General features: G+C 41.2%; 1 protein-coding gene across 5 annotated transcripts in view; it reads left to right on the top strand.

Annotated features, from left to right (window-relative positions):
- The window catches only part of HIVEP2 (HIVEP zinc finger 2), a 207,693-nt gene extending 195,265 nt beyond the window's left edge, over positions 1 to 12,428 (top strand). For all 5 annotated transcript variants that reach the window (XM_058735486.1, XM_058735483.1, XM_058735487.1 and 2 more), the window contains 3 exons: positions 2,571 to 2,672; positions 3,458 to 4,353; positions 9,939 to 12,428. In XM_058735486.1, coding sequence (XP_058591469.1) covers positions 2,571 to 2,672; positions 3,458 to 4,353; positions 9,939 to 10,763 — 1,823 coding nt within the window. In that variant the 3' untranslated portion in view covers positions 10,764 to 12,428. The remainder of the gene's footprint in view (positions 1 to 2,570; positions 2,673 to 3,457; positions 4,354 to 9,938) is intronic.
- Positions 12,429 to 13,564: the final 1,136 nt, after the last annotated feature.

Here is a 13,564-nt window from a genome sequence, read left to right as displayed (position 1 = left end):
CTTGTCACCCTTCAAGAATGTGTAAATGTCTCAGAATCTTAAAATGAGCAAAATGTCCGGGGGAACCCCGCGAATTTTCAGTTGAAGTAACTGTTGTCCCACCCCAAGCCCTGTGAGCACAGACCCTCAGTGCTCTCAGAGGACCAGCACCTATGGAAGTCACGCCTGCCCACTCCTTCAAGGGCCCTGCCTAGCCAGCCCCTTCCCCCTCCTTGCTAGAATCCCTTCGGAAGCTCAAGACTTAGGTCAACCAAAGCCAGAGTGGAGTTGTTTCAGAGCCAGATTTCTAACCGTTGCAGGATGCTTTTTACCTCAATATCCAGGGTTCTTTGTCTCGCCTGTTTGAAGAATGAAGAGGTAGACACAGAATAAAATGAGCAGCAGGCAAAAGTTTATATAGGTGATCAGAAAGTAATAGCATGAAAGCTCTCTTTGCAGAGAGGGGGCATTCAAAAGTGAATGCGCACGACAATAGGCAAGGGTCCTCGTTTCTAAGGTTCTGTTCAGGCCCTCCTTCCCTTCCCCCTTGTTCCTTCTCAGGTTTTACCGTTATTGGCTGGATAACTCTAGGTGCTGGGTTGTCCATTCCTGATTGGCTCCTTTCCATTGTATGAGGGGTGGTCTCTGGCCATACCATTCCTTGTGGTTCATTCATCATTTTATGGTCTACTTAAAACTTTTGTCAAATCCCTGAAGGCAACCTGAAGGAGAGTAGGTGGTGTCTGTTACATTCTTAAGAGGGACCTTACGCCTGAGGGGCTTTGCTATGGTCAGACCCTCCCAACATTGTTCCAAAGTATGTGTTTTTCCCCACCCTAGGACCTCAGGTCCTAATCTTTCCCTCTCTGCCTATTTTATCCTATCTTTTCCCATCATATAACTCCAAACCTACCCTGAAGATGAGAGCCCAAAGCCTGACTGCCTATTGAAGTGGAGAAAAGAGAGAAAAATAGAGGAGAAACACAGATCAAGATCTAAATATATGATCTTGACAACCTAACACCCAGCCACATACACAGATTACATGTACCCTTGCAGAAACAGGTGATTTCCATCAATTTATATATTCATTATATATATAAATTATATATATTCAGATATATTCATTAATTTATAGATTTAGGAATTCTTGATGATCTGTCTATAAAAATGTTGGCGACCAGTGTGCCCGGGTGGCTTAGTCGGTTAAGCGTCCGATTTTGGCTCAGGTCATGATCTCGCCATTCATGGGTTTGAGCCCTGTGTTGGGCTCTGTGGTGACAGCTCGGAGCCTGGAGCCTGCTTCAGAATCTGTCTCCCTCTCTCTCTGCCCCTCCCCCATTTGCGCTCTGTCTCTGTCTCTCAAAAATAAACAAATAAATATATAAATATGTTTGAGATCTTTAAAATATTTTTAGACAATTAATAGCAGTAGGGGTCCGGAAATATTTTTCTGTTTGGAGTTACCAAAATAGCACGTAAAATTCATAGGTATATAAGCAATAAGTAAAATACTAAGTAAATAAAGTAATATAAGTAAAATAATAAACAACAGTGTCCTGGTTAGGATTGTGGCTCATATATCACATTACTGATAGGCTAAACAACTCTACAAGGGAACAAACTATTTTCGCAGGCTAAGAGTTTCCACTTAGATTCAGTAAGCCTATTCTTAAAAATACAGCATTTACTGGTACATTGTTACAGCATCATGAAAGGGCACAGATAATAATATGGCGCTTACAATTGAACTGGTTCCTGCGTGTCTTTGGATAAGTTATATACATGACATGGACTGAGATAGGTAGATAGATAGATAGATAGATAGATAGATAGATATAAAGATAAAGATAGAGATACACATATAATTTCATAGATCCTAGGTCAAAGGTTGACAGAAAACCTTTCTTTTTCCTTAAAACAATGGGAGTTTCAAGATAAATAGGGAATATTGTAGAACTTTAGAAACTGCTGTCGTAAAGTTTGCTAACGTATACCAGACAGATAAATGCTAAACACTGAGTATAATGTTCCCTATAAGTAGTTAGCTGAGTTATTTATATGGATCTTTGAATTTGTCTACAAGGTTGGCTTTCAGATAAGGTTGCATAATTTTTTCTTCTGACCAGTGAGAAGCCTGGGAGGTTGATCCAAATCTGATCACTGCCAAAAGTCTGGGGTCCAGGATGTGTTGATAAGAATGTTTGATCTGAACTTTCTCTAAGATGTGTGACCCGGCTTATGTCACCGTGTTTGTATGGAAGCCTAGGAGGCTGGCCCATTTGAGCCTAAGATATTAGATCTCTTCTCAGTCAGGGAGGTCTGGGATTCCCAGTCTTGGCTGGGAGCCTACTCTTGAAAAGGTATGACCCTATGCTACAAGTCCTCTGGAATGAGGGAGACTTGAGATTAGGCCAAAGTTCTGAGTGGTTGATATGTTCAGGAACCAGGTTGTTCCTCCTAAGTTCAGGACAAAGGGTGGTGGGTAGACACAAATCTATGCTATTTCAAATTAGTTCATTTCTAATTTGGGAACAATCATCACCTTCTTGTCATCAAGTAATTCCTCCTTTTTTGCCTGTGTTTTCTAGGAAACCTAACGAAGCATATGAAATCTAAAGCGCACATGAAGAAATGCTTGGAGTTGGGAGTTTCAATGACATCAGTGGATGATACAGAAACCGAAGAAGCAGGTACTTCAAAATTTAGTTGACTGACCTCTTCACTCTGCACACTGGAGCTTTGTGCCTGGGGTGGCAAAACAAGTTTTGATATTTAAGAAAAACTGATCACATTGCATTTTATTAAATATGAAATAGAGAAAGGAATCTGACATGTTGAATTGCTTACAACATACCGGGAAGAAATAAATCCATTTCAGTTCTGACTGAAAGGGATAAAAAGGCCTCACTATAAAAACACTTCTACCTAGAATCGTAAAGCAAATCTAATTATACTTGCATTGTGACAGGGATTTAGATTTTATGAAACTTTGGGGAAACTTGAAAAGCAATTTAATGTATTATTATTCCTATCAAGAGGAAAAGAAATCCATCATTAATCTGAATAGAAAACCTGAGGTCAGTCAGGATTCCTGAGATACATCACTTTTATGTAAGTTTATATCCACAGAGACAGGTCTTCACTTTCTTTTTCTTCTAGCCTTATCAGTAGCAGCATTATCCATCCCCATTTGTTGAGGGTTTTCTATGGGCTGTGTGACATCTGAGACATAAGGTGTCACTCTAGAGTTCTTTTGTTGGGTGGGGCTGAGTCGGATTAGTTATTAAAAGACAAGAACCCGTGTAAGGTCTCCCACCCGGATGAGTCCCCAGTGAGTATTAAAGGAGTTCAGAGATGGAACCGTCTCTTGGGGCTGCAGGGTTGGAGGAAAGCTTTTGGGAAGAGATGGGGTCCAAATTAACCCCTAATCTTGACATTTGAACCTTGATCTCCACTATCTGTTCAATTGTTTCAGAAACTATGGAAGATTTGCACAAAGCAGCTGAGAAGCATAGCATGTCCAGCATTTCAACTGATCATCAGTTCTCAGATGCTGAAGAATCGGATGGTGAGGATGGAGATGATAATGACGAAGATGATGAAGATGATGATGACTTCGATGATCAGGGAGATTTGACACCAAAAACAAGATCAAGAAGCACCAGTCCTCAGCCTCCTAGATTCTCATCCTTGCCTGTGAATGTTGGCGCCGTGCCACATGGAGTTCCTTCAGAGAGTTCCCTGGGGCATTCTTCATTGATCAGCTATTTGGTCACTTTGCCAAGTATTCAGGTTACTCAGCTGATGACGCCAAGTGACTCATGTGAAGATACTCAGATGACAGAATACCAGAGGTTATTCCAGAGCAAAAGTACAGACTCAGAACCGGACAAAGACAGGTTAGACATACCTAGTTGTGTGGATGAAGAGTACATGTTGTCTTCGGAGCCCAGCTCCTCTCCGAGGGACTTCTCACCCTCAAGCCACCATTCCTCACCAGGATATGACTCTTCACCCCGTCGAGAGAATTCGCCAAAGAGGTATCTGATACCCAAAGGAGATGTATCACCCAGAAGACATTTATCACCTAGGAGAGATCTGTCACCCATGAGACACCTTTCACCAAGAAAGGAAGCTGCGTTGAGAAGAGAGATGTCACAAAGAGATGTCTCACCAAGAAGGCATCTGTCCCCAAGGAGGCCGGTGTCACCTGGGAAAGATATCACGGCAAGAAGAGACCTCTCTCCCAGAAGGGAACGAAGATACATGACCACCATAAGAGCGCCATCTCCCAGAAGGGCTTTATACCATAACCCACCATTGTCCATGGGGCAGTATTTGCAAGCAGAACCAATCGTATTGGGGCCTCCTGTAAGTATGATTAGCTTTCTCTTTCTCACGTCTAAAGCCAAAGCATATTGGAGTCTCTTGATAATACACTAGTGTGCAATTTGCTATAACATGGGTGTCTCTCATGGGGAGTGGTGAACTTGGTTACTGAAAACAACAGGAAGACATTTTCTCACATGCTGTTGTCGCTAACATGGCTGTGACATTACCCCAAGTGTAGTAATGCATCAGAGCAGTAGTGTTTCCAACCGGGAATAGGTGAGGCTTTTCTAAATGCTTTCTAAGCTTAACTGATGACGGGCATGAGTTGAAACCTTTACACGAGTAGGAAAGGTGAAGTCTTTGGAATGACATGGCTACATAGACACATACTCTCAGGGACATTTGGGTGTCAGTTATAGAACTTTGCCGAGCGAGGGTCAGCCATTAGTGTTAGCTTTCGATACCTTTTTTTTTTCTTAAATAAACTCATCACCTTGCCCGCAGTGAGTGGACATGTGAAGCTGGTGAGTGACTGGGAGAGGAGAAAGTGACCTCCTTGTATTGTAAGTCAAAGGCATGAACCTATCTGCTTTTCTTGCCATTACTACTACCTTCTGCTACCAAATGCACTTGCTCAGTGAGATGGTGAACCGAAAGTTTAGAGAGCCCAGGGAGAAAGCTTCAGAGAGTTCTATGGTATGCGCTCATTATAAGTTTAAATAACAACAGTAATAATCATGGGTTAAATTTAGGTAATAGGTCTAATGCAAATCCATAAAAAAGCATCTGTCCTGCCTCATTCTGTGCCCTGGCAGACCTTGATGTTTCTCAGTTTGTATGGGAATTTTTTTAAATGAATGAAGCAGACACTCAGCATAGACAGATGAATGATACCTTTTGAATTTCTAAGCTTTAAATGTATTTTTGTGTTCTGGTCTCTACTTTTTGCTGTTCTCTCTTTGCTCAAGGGTTTCTATTGTGCGGCTCAGCACTGTCCTGCCAGCCAAAGGCACTATCCCCTTCCAGCTCTGTCTTCTCACTGCCCTGGCGGCCAGGTTCTTCCCTCTCATTGCCTTTTTGCCACCTTGAGTCATGAGCTTAGGTTATCATTTTTATTTTTTTATTTTTTTTAATTTTTTTTTCAACGTTTTTTATTTATTTTTGGGACAGAGAGAGACAGAGCATGAACGGGGGAGGGGCAGAGAGAGAGAGAGAGAGGGAGACACAGAATCGGAAACAGGCTCCAGGCTCCGAGCCATCAGCCCAGAGCCCTACGCGGGGCTCGAACTCACGGACCGCGAGATCGTGACCTGGCTGAAGTCGGACGCTTAACTGACTGCGCCACCCAGGTGCCCCAGGTTATCATTTTTAAACTTCAGGAAAGGTGCCTGCTGCAATCCACTCCCCTTCCTCCAACACCCTCTTTTCACAACTGGATACCAACTTAATCTCTATGGTGCAAGTACTGCAGAAACACACATGCGATCAAGACGTAATTTATTTCCCAAGATAATGAATTAGCAAGCTAAGAAAAAAAGGTGCATTTCCACAGGTTTTTGTGTCTTGGTGGGGTGTTAAGTAGAAAAGAGGGAGCTTCTGAAGTTAATGCCACTGTGGCATACAGAGTCATAGATTCACAAATCTGACACATGCCAGGATATCACATGGGGTATAAAATGCTTTCTCTGGTATAGAGCAACGATGTTGGCAGAGCATGTACGATGAGACTCTCCTGTACTGGCCTTGGCCAGGTGGACTGAGACTAGGGTATTTGTGAAAATTTGGGGCATGTTTAGTCAACTGTAGTGCCAAAAATAATAGCCTTTAGTGTCAACACACCATGGTTATTAAAAACTAATAGCAACTAACTCAGTCAACCCGGGCAAAGGAATTGAAGGGAGTGGACTAACAAAGTTCATCTAAATTTTGGACATATGACCAGAAAGTTAGGAGGAGATTGGCTTTATTAGTCATTGAGTTTGCAACCAATTGTTTTTTTATACTGATTCACCTGGATATTCAGTACAAATATTCAACTTTACCATTTATGAAGGCCTCTATTACTCAGCTCAATTATCTTTAGAGCATTTATGGCCTGCTGCTTTGTTCACGTGATATGAGGGACTAGATCAGGGAACGCTCTCTGAAGAAGGGGCAGTTGGTCCAAAGCACTTCCCATTTAATGTTTTATCACACCATTTTTGAAGGGCAGAGGAAGATGTTTATCTTTTAGTGCTGTGTGAACAAGATTTTTGTTGCCAGGGCAAAACAGAATCAATGAGAGTATGAGAAGTAGCAATCTTCTGGTTGCTGTATTGAATGAGAGCTGCACCTTGTCTGAATAATGTTGAAAATACTAAATTAGAGTAGCCCTAAAAACAAACGGTTTTCATGGAAATTCTCTTAGAAATACCTTGTCTTGTTGCTTAACATTGGCCAAGAACTAATAGGTCAGTGACTGTGGCATGAAAGGATCTTCTAGTCCAGCACGGCACACTCATCCTGTGGTTCAGTTTGGAGTGGGAGTACCTAGCGAGCAGGTTTGTAGGCAATGAAACTCCCTCATTGGAATCCTACTTCCCTGCTGTGTCTGCCCTTATGCTCTCAGTTTAATTTTAATATAGATAGATGATAGATGATAGATAGATAGATAGATGATAGAAAAGGAAGAAATGGAGGAAGGAAAGGAGGAAGGAAGGGGAAAAGAAAAGAAACGAAACAAAAAGAAAAGAAAAAAGAAAAGAAAAGGAAGGGAGAGAGGGAGGAAGGAAAGAAAAAAGAAAGAAGTGGGAAAGAAAGGGAGGAAGAAAAGAAAAGAGAAGAAAAGAAAAAAAAGAAAAGAAAAAAGAAAAGAAAAGCAGTGAAAAGGGAGGGAAGGTAAGAGTCTTTCTCATCAGCAAATATTTTTGAAGGTCGAATACGTGTGGCTCAAGGATGATGATGAAAAATTTTTATGGTTTCTGGCCTCATCTTTTTTAAACAAAAAATTTCCTATTCCATTTTTAAAGTTTAAGTAGATAAATTAGCAACGAAGAGAAAGGAAGATGTGTCCTAGTTTCCAGTATGTAATATAGAAGAACACTGTGCCTGGTCACAGAGTCGACATTCAGTTCTGTCCCTTGCTATCTGCGTGATCTTGAGCGAGTCACTTAACCTCTCGGCCACAGTTTCTTGATCTGCTTGTGGCCGCAGGGAGGCGGGCCGAGCAGATTTCCGTCCTTGAAAGAATTTGCCATTCAGCTGTGCGGAATGCTGTGAACTGACAGCCTCCTGCTGTTCCTGCCATCAGGACAGGCTTCAGTTTTCAAACTGAGGCTATACTCTCCCCTGCAGCCCCCAGCCAGTGACAAGCCTGGATCAGTCCCAGCCGAGCACCTGCTTCCTCTCCTCTCTACCTTCACACGTGCGTCAGCTCCCCTGCCTCCTCCTCCCCGCACTGAACTACTTGCACTCCTACCTCCTTCTTTGCGTTTGCTTCCAGAGCACCTCCTGACACTCTTGAAAAGATGAGGGTAACAGAGCTGGGACAGGGAATACATATACGTACACATAATACAACCCACACGGGTTCGTTATTCCCATTTCCAAATCAAGGTGTTTCTCACCAAGATTGAAGATGAGAGTTTGTTCACAATATCACAATGATAAGGTTCAGATTACAAAATAGGGCTGCAAAAAAGGTAGAGAAGTCTTACTGAGAGCTTCTTTGGAGGGTGAAATGGGCGAATGCAGGGACAGAAGCTGTGTGGCGAGGCCTGGTAACGTTTAGAGCAGTGCAAGTACTGACACGGTAAAAATTCTACTTTCAGGCGGACTTCTGTGGTTGTATTCATTAATTGCTGGTCAGTAAAGATCTGAGTCTTTGGGGATTGAGGTTCATTTGATTATCTTCCAAGATTATTATTCTAAGTATCCCAGTTCTTCCACCGTAATTGGTGTTTGTTGTAGGAAACATGCCATTTTCTAGATTAGAGCAAAGGTGGGAGGGATTTATTGTTGTTGTTGCTGTTGTAGCAGCATTTAAATAACTCTCATACTGTAAAATTCTCACCTTCTTTAACTTGTGGGGTTCTTGTGATTATAGGATGGATGATTTCATTTCTTCCTCTACACTTCCAGGACAATTCATTTGTTTCTAGCTTGAATAAGGCGTAGCCCCAAACAGGGTAAGGGCCTAGCATGGCACAGAGTGACAGAGATAATGCATAATTTATAGTTCCCAGGCTGGTCTCACAGTCTAAATAGAACTGGATGAATCATTAATGGTACAGAGCATACCTTGAGCTTGAGAAACATCCTTGAAATGAATTAGAACTTTTTTTTTTCTCTCTCTCTCCTGGATTTCCACCATGCTTGATAGGTTTATATTTATCTGATTTTAAGTTCCCCCCCAAAATAAAATAAACTGAGTACCTTTTAAAGATGCCAGTCTATTGAAAGGGTGAATCTCAGAAATTGAAACCTGATAAGCTCTTGCAAGCCTGATAATCTCGTAGTCAAGCGGTGTTTCGCTACAGAAGCAATTACAGAAAATAAGTTCTCTTTCAGGACTGGGACCGTGAAATCTGGAATTCTGGCCCCCAGTTGTCAGTGTCCTAATTCATTAATTGCCAAGAAGACATTTAAATGAAAATAATAACATAAAAAGAAGATATTAACGCCTAATAATCTTTGGTTCCCAACTGTGTAGTCGAATATGAGTTGTAAATGCTTGACATTTAATATTAACTACTTTGATGGATAGTTACCTTACAGAAACTGGCCCTGATTTATCACTTGATAAAGGAGCTGGTCTTCCTTCCAGCTAGGGTGCCTCTTGAGAAGGAATTTATTCCTTTAAACCAATGTCTTGCACATTGTAGGAACCAGTTTGTCTATCACCACTATCTTATCATCTGCTCTGTGGAAATTAAAAAAAAAAAAAAAAAAAAGGCAGTTTTCAGACTTGTCATTCCAATTATACTCATCAACACTTAAAAAAATATTAAAAATCTTCCCAGTATATAAACAGATGGCAATCTTTTTACTTCCTTTTGAATTTAAAAACCTACTATTAGCGTTTTTTGCTCAGCAAACTTTTTCTGGTAATTATCCATTATTTTCTTTTTATAAAAAACAAAACAAACAAACAAAAAACCAGAACTGAAATGTGTCTCTGTACCTAGTGGAAAACACACTGCATGTTTTATCATATTTAGAAACAAAAGTAAATTGGGGTGCCTGGGTGGCTCAATTGGTTAAGCATCTCACTCTTGATTTCTGCTCAGGTCATGTTCGAGTCCCGCATCAGGCTCTGCACGGACAGTGCGGAGCCTGCTTGGGATTCTCTCCCTCTGTCTCTGTTCCTTCCCTGCTTGTTCTCTCTCTCTCTCTCTCTCTCTCAAAGTACATAAATAAACTTAAAAAAAAAAAGTAACTTTTCACAGACCAACAACTTCATCCCAGGATTCTAAAAACTGAGTGGTCTCTTGTATCATAAAAAGTGAAAAATCAATAAAAGGATGAGGGAGTTTTAAAATGTTCTGAATGAGTGAGTGAGTGAATAACTGTGTGAATGAGATAACTTGATGTAAGCATGAAGAGTATTGGGTCCTAAACGTCGTACTCTCTGCTTCCTCGCACAGAATTTAAGAAGAGGGTTACCTCAGGTTCCTTACTTCAGTCTCTATGGAGACCAAGAAGGTGCTTATGAACATCCAGGCTCCAGCCTTTTCCCTGAGGGTCCTAATGACTATGTCTTCAGTCATCTTCCTCTCCACTCTCAGCAACAAGTGAGAGCTCCTATCCCCATGGTGCCAGTTGGTGGGATCCAAATGGTTCACTCCATGCCGCCGGCCCTTTCCGGTTTACATCCTCCACCCACATTGCCTCTGCCAATGGAGGGCTCTGAGGAGAAGAAAGGAGCTTCCGGGGAATCCTTCCCTAAGGATCCCTATGTCCTTTGTAAGCAGTACGAGAAAAGATCTCCTCACGTTTTGCAGTCATCTGGTCCACCTAGCACACCCTCTTCTCCTCGGCTATTGATGAAACAGAGCACTTCAGAAGACAGCCTAAATGCAACAGAGAGGGAACAGGAGGAAAATATACAGACTTGTACAAAAGCCATTGCCTCTCTCCGGATTGCCACAGAAGAGGCCGCTCTGCTTGGGGCAGATCAGCCAGCACGGGTGCAGGAACCCCACCAGAAACCCTTGGAAAGTGCACATGTTAGCATTAGACACTTTAGTGGACCTGAGCCAGGTCAGCCCTGTACCTCAGCCACCCACCCTGACTTGCATGATGGTGAAAAGGACAATTTTGGTACATCACAGACTGCATTAGCTCACTCCACGTTTTACAGCAAGAGTCGTGTGGATGACAAACAGCCGGGCTTTCCCAGCAGCAAAGAGCTACCTTCAAGCACAGAGGGAGGCAATGAGCCTTCATCAGAGAAGAGTCAACTACATTGATCTAAGATGCATGGAGACTTTCATTTCCACATTTTCCCATTTTTTGTTTTTGGTTTTGTTTTTCTAGAAATAGAGGTAATCAAGTTTATAGCATGCCTGTCTTAAGTTACAGTAGTTTGCTATTATATATACTTTTGTTATATCAAAAGAATTAGGTAAATTAACAAGTCACCATGAGCCTGACCAAAACAAAATTTGAAATTAACCTATTGGGTCTGGTACTTTTAAAACTGTACAGATGTTTGTGCCTTTTCTTTACTTTGCTTATATTCTTATAAGCATTTTTTAGCAGTAATTTGTACATATTTTAGAATTTGTGTATCTGCTTTGTAATAAATGTAATTTCTTTCCTTTTTTGGACACTTGGATCTAAATGATGTAAAGCAAAACAGCATCAATATATATGTGAGGTTGCACTAAAACATATTTTTATATGATTAAAACTGAACAGCTTTTATGTACAGCTCTGATTCTGTAATACTAATATTTATTTACTTTGTTTCATAAATTGTACATTTTTTTCTTAATGTTGTGGATTGCTTTTCTATGTGAAGCATGGGATTTACTGTTGCGTAACTAGAACAAAAATGTATATTGTAAACAAGATATTTAAACTAGAGTATCTTATTCTGCACTTATGCATTAGTTAAAAAAAGAAGATAAAGGATGTATCAGTCAGTTCTTAACTCTTGTACATTTTTTTTGTCTCTTGTTTGCCGGATTGACTATGACTTAAGCGCTGATTGTGATTTTAAACTTATAGTACCGTAAAGCATTAAAGTAAACGATGTGCTATTGTGAGTTTTTTCAAAGCTTTATAAATCAGTTATAAATAATATTAAAAGTATTTGGTCTTATGTGAACATGTTGATCTATATACTCATCTAAAAATATGGGAAAACATTCCGCCCCATGTAAATATGTACAAGTGCATCACTGGTACAATTTTATGTAACTCAGTTGGACACTAGGTTGCCACAGACCTATGCTAGGGTGTCTTTAAAAATTAAAGTGACAAAGCACATGGGACTGTGTAGAGCTTGGTTATCGGCCGGCCCGGTGGCTTGGCAGGCAGTGCTGTGCGCTGCCCGTGGAAAAGACCTGGGCTTACAGATCTCCTTGGTTCTTGCTGCACAAGATGGTGACCAGAACTAAGGCTGCTCTGGAGGGGATGTGTTTGGACTTGAGGGTTAGGAGTGGACCCGGGGAAGGGGCATGGAGACCTCTCGGCAGCCTTTCCTCTCAGCCGGTCCACATGGTAACAGGGTTGGCATCAGCTTTAGGGGAAGCCACTTCACCCTCTTGAAGAGGGGAAGAGGGTCAGGCTCCTGGCTATCTCAGGGGGAATGGGGACAAGAAGCTTTCCAGGGAAAAGAATTTGTGGGAGGATGATGTCTTTTGTACACAACATTCAGTATGGGCTTTGGTTAGCGTGGAGGTGGGCAGAGCCTTTGTTTGTAGGTCCGGAAGAATGGAAGAAAGGGAGGGGGTACAACAACACGTGTGCATACACGCACATGTGTGTGCATGCACACATACACACACACAATCTGGGTTATCTTTGTGCTATATAGTGGATTATAATTCTGTGAAACCAAGTTTGTATATTGAATTACATTAAGGAGTGTTCTTTAAAAAGAGAAATAAATATACAATTACATGCTTGAGGTGTCTAGTTTTTAATGTGTTGTTTTACATTTTAATTTCTCAATTTTGTTGCTAAAGAAATTTTGATGCCACCAACATACCATCTGTGCTTTTAATTGCTAGGCTTTGCCCATTCTGAGGTATGCTGAGCATGACTGCTTTTCACAAGTGAGAAGACAGTCATTGGCTTCCATATGTCATTCGATTAGGACAGAGAGTGGTCACCATGGTGTGAGCTCTAGAAACGCAGTCACCGGATTCTAAGTGTGGGCATGGACAGAATACATTGCATCTGCAAATAGTCATGAATAAATCAGACGATAATTTCCTCTTCTGCCTCCCTCTCAGTATGCATACATATCTGAAATTCCACTGGGGAATTCTCCTTATTTTTGCTGAGATGACTGAAGGCAAAAACCAACTGAAATAAATATACCATAAGATGTCCACAAATCACAGTTCTTTACTACAAAAGAATAGAACCTTTTAATGACGAAAGTGGAAGCTCATTAACGATCAAAATCTATCAGTAGTTCCAGTATAAAAGTCTCAAATTAGAGGATTTGCAATTTAACCTGTGTTGTTTTATGAGCCAGAGCGTCTTTTAAAATTACGTTTTATAAAAGTGAATTAATGGTCAACACAAGCAGCCAGCCTAAAATCAGTCTCTCACTGAGGAAAAAAAAAAACAAACCTGAACTATTGAATTACGTAGGGTGATTTGTGTGCCTTACTGCTCACTGGGGCGTGTGTGTGTGTGTGTGTGTGTGTATGTGTGTGTTTGTGTGAACCCAGGCCAAATGAAATCACTCTTTGTTTCCTCCTTTATCTAATTTATGTCTTGTATTCACTCATTCATAAAACGGTTTTTGAGTGCCTACTATGATCTGGCTACTATGATGGGCTCGGAGGATGATGAAAGTATTCCTGCCATCAAGGAACTCCAGTAAAAGGCAGGACGTGCACATGAGTATGTGTAATATGGTGTTATAGCTAAAAAAAAATGGCATATTTGGTGTGCTTTGTTGTCACAAAGGGGAGAGCACCTACCCTGCCAATAATGGAAGGAAGGGCAGGACAGGCTTCATCACAGAGGTGGCCTTGGAACAGATCCTTGAAATAACAGATTGACTTGTTCAACAGATAAATTCTCA

This window comes from Neofelis nebulosa, chromosome 6 (assembly GCF_028018385.1).
Source record: "Neofelis nebulosa isolate mNeoNeb1 chromosome 6, mNeoNeb1.pri, whole genome shotgun sequence".
Classification (NCBI taxonomy): domain Eukaryota; kingdom Metazoa; phylum Chordata; class Mammalia; order Carnivora; family Felidae; genus Neofelis; species Neofelis nebulosa.
This window is presented reverse-complemented; position numbering and strand designations above follow the sequence as displayed.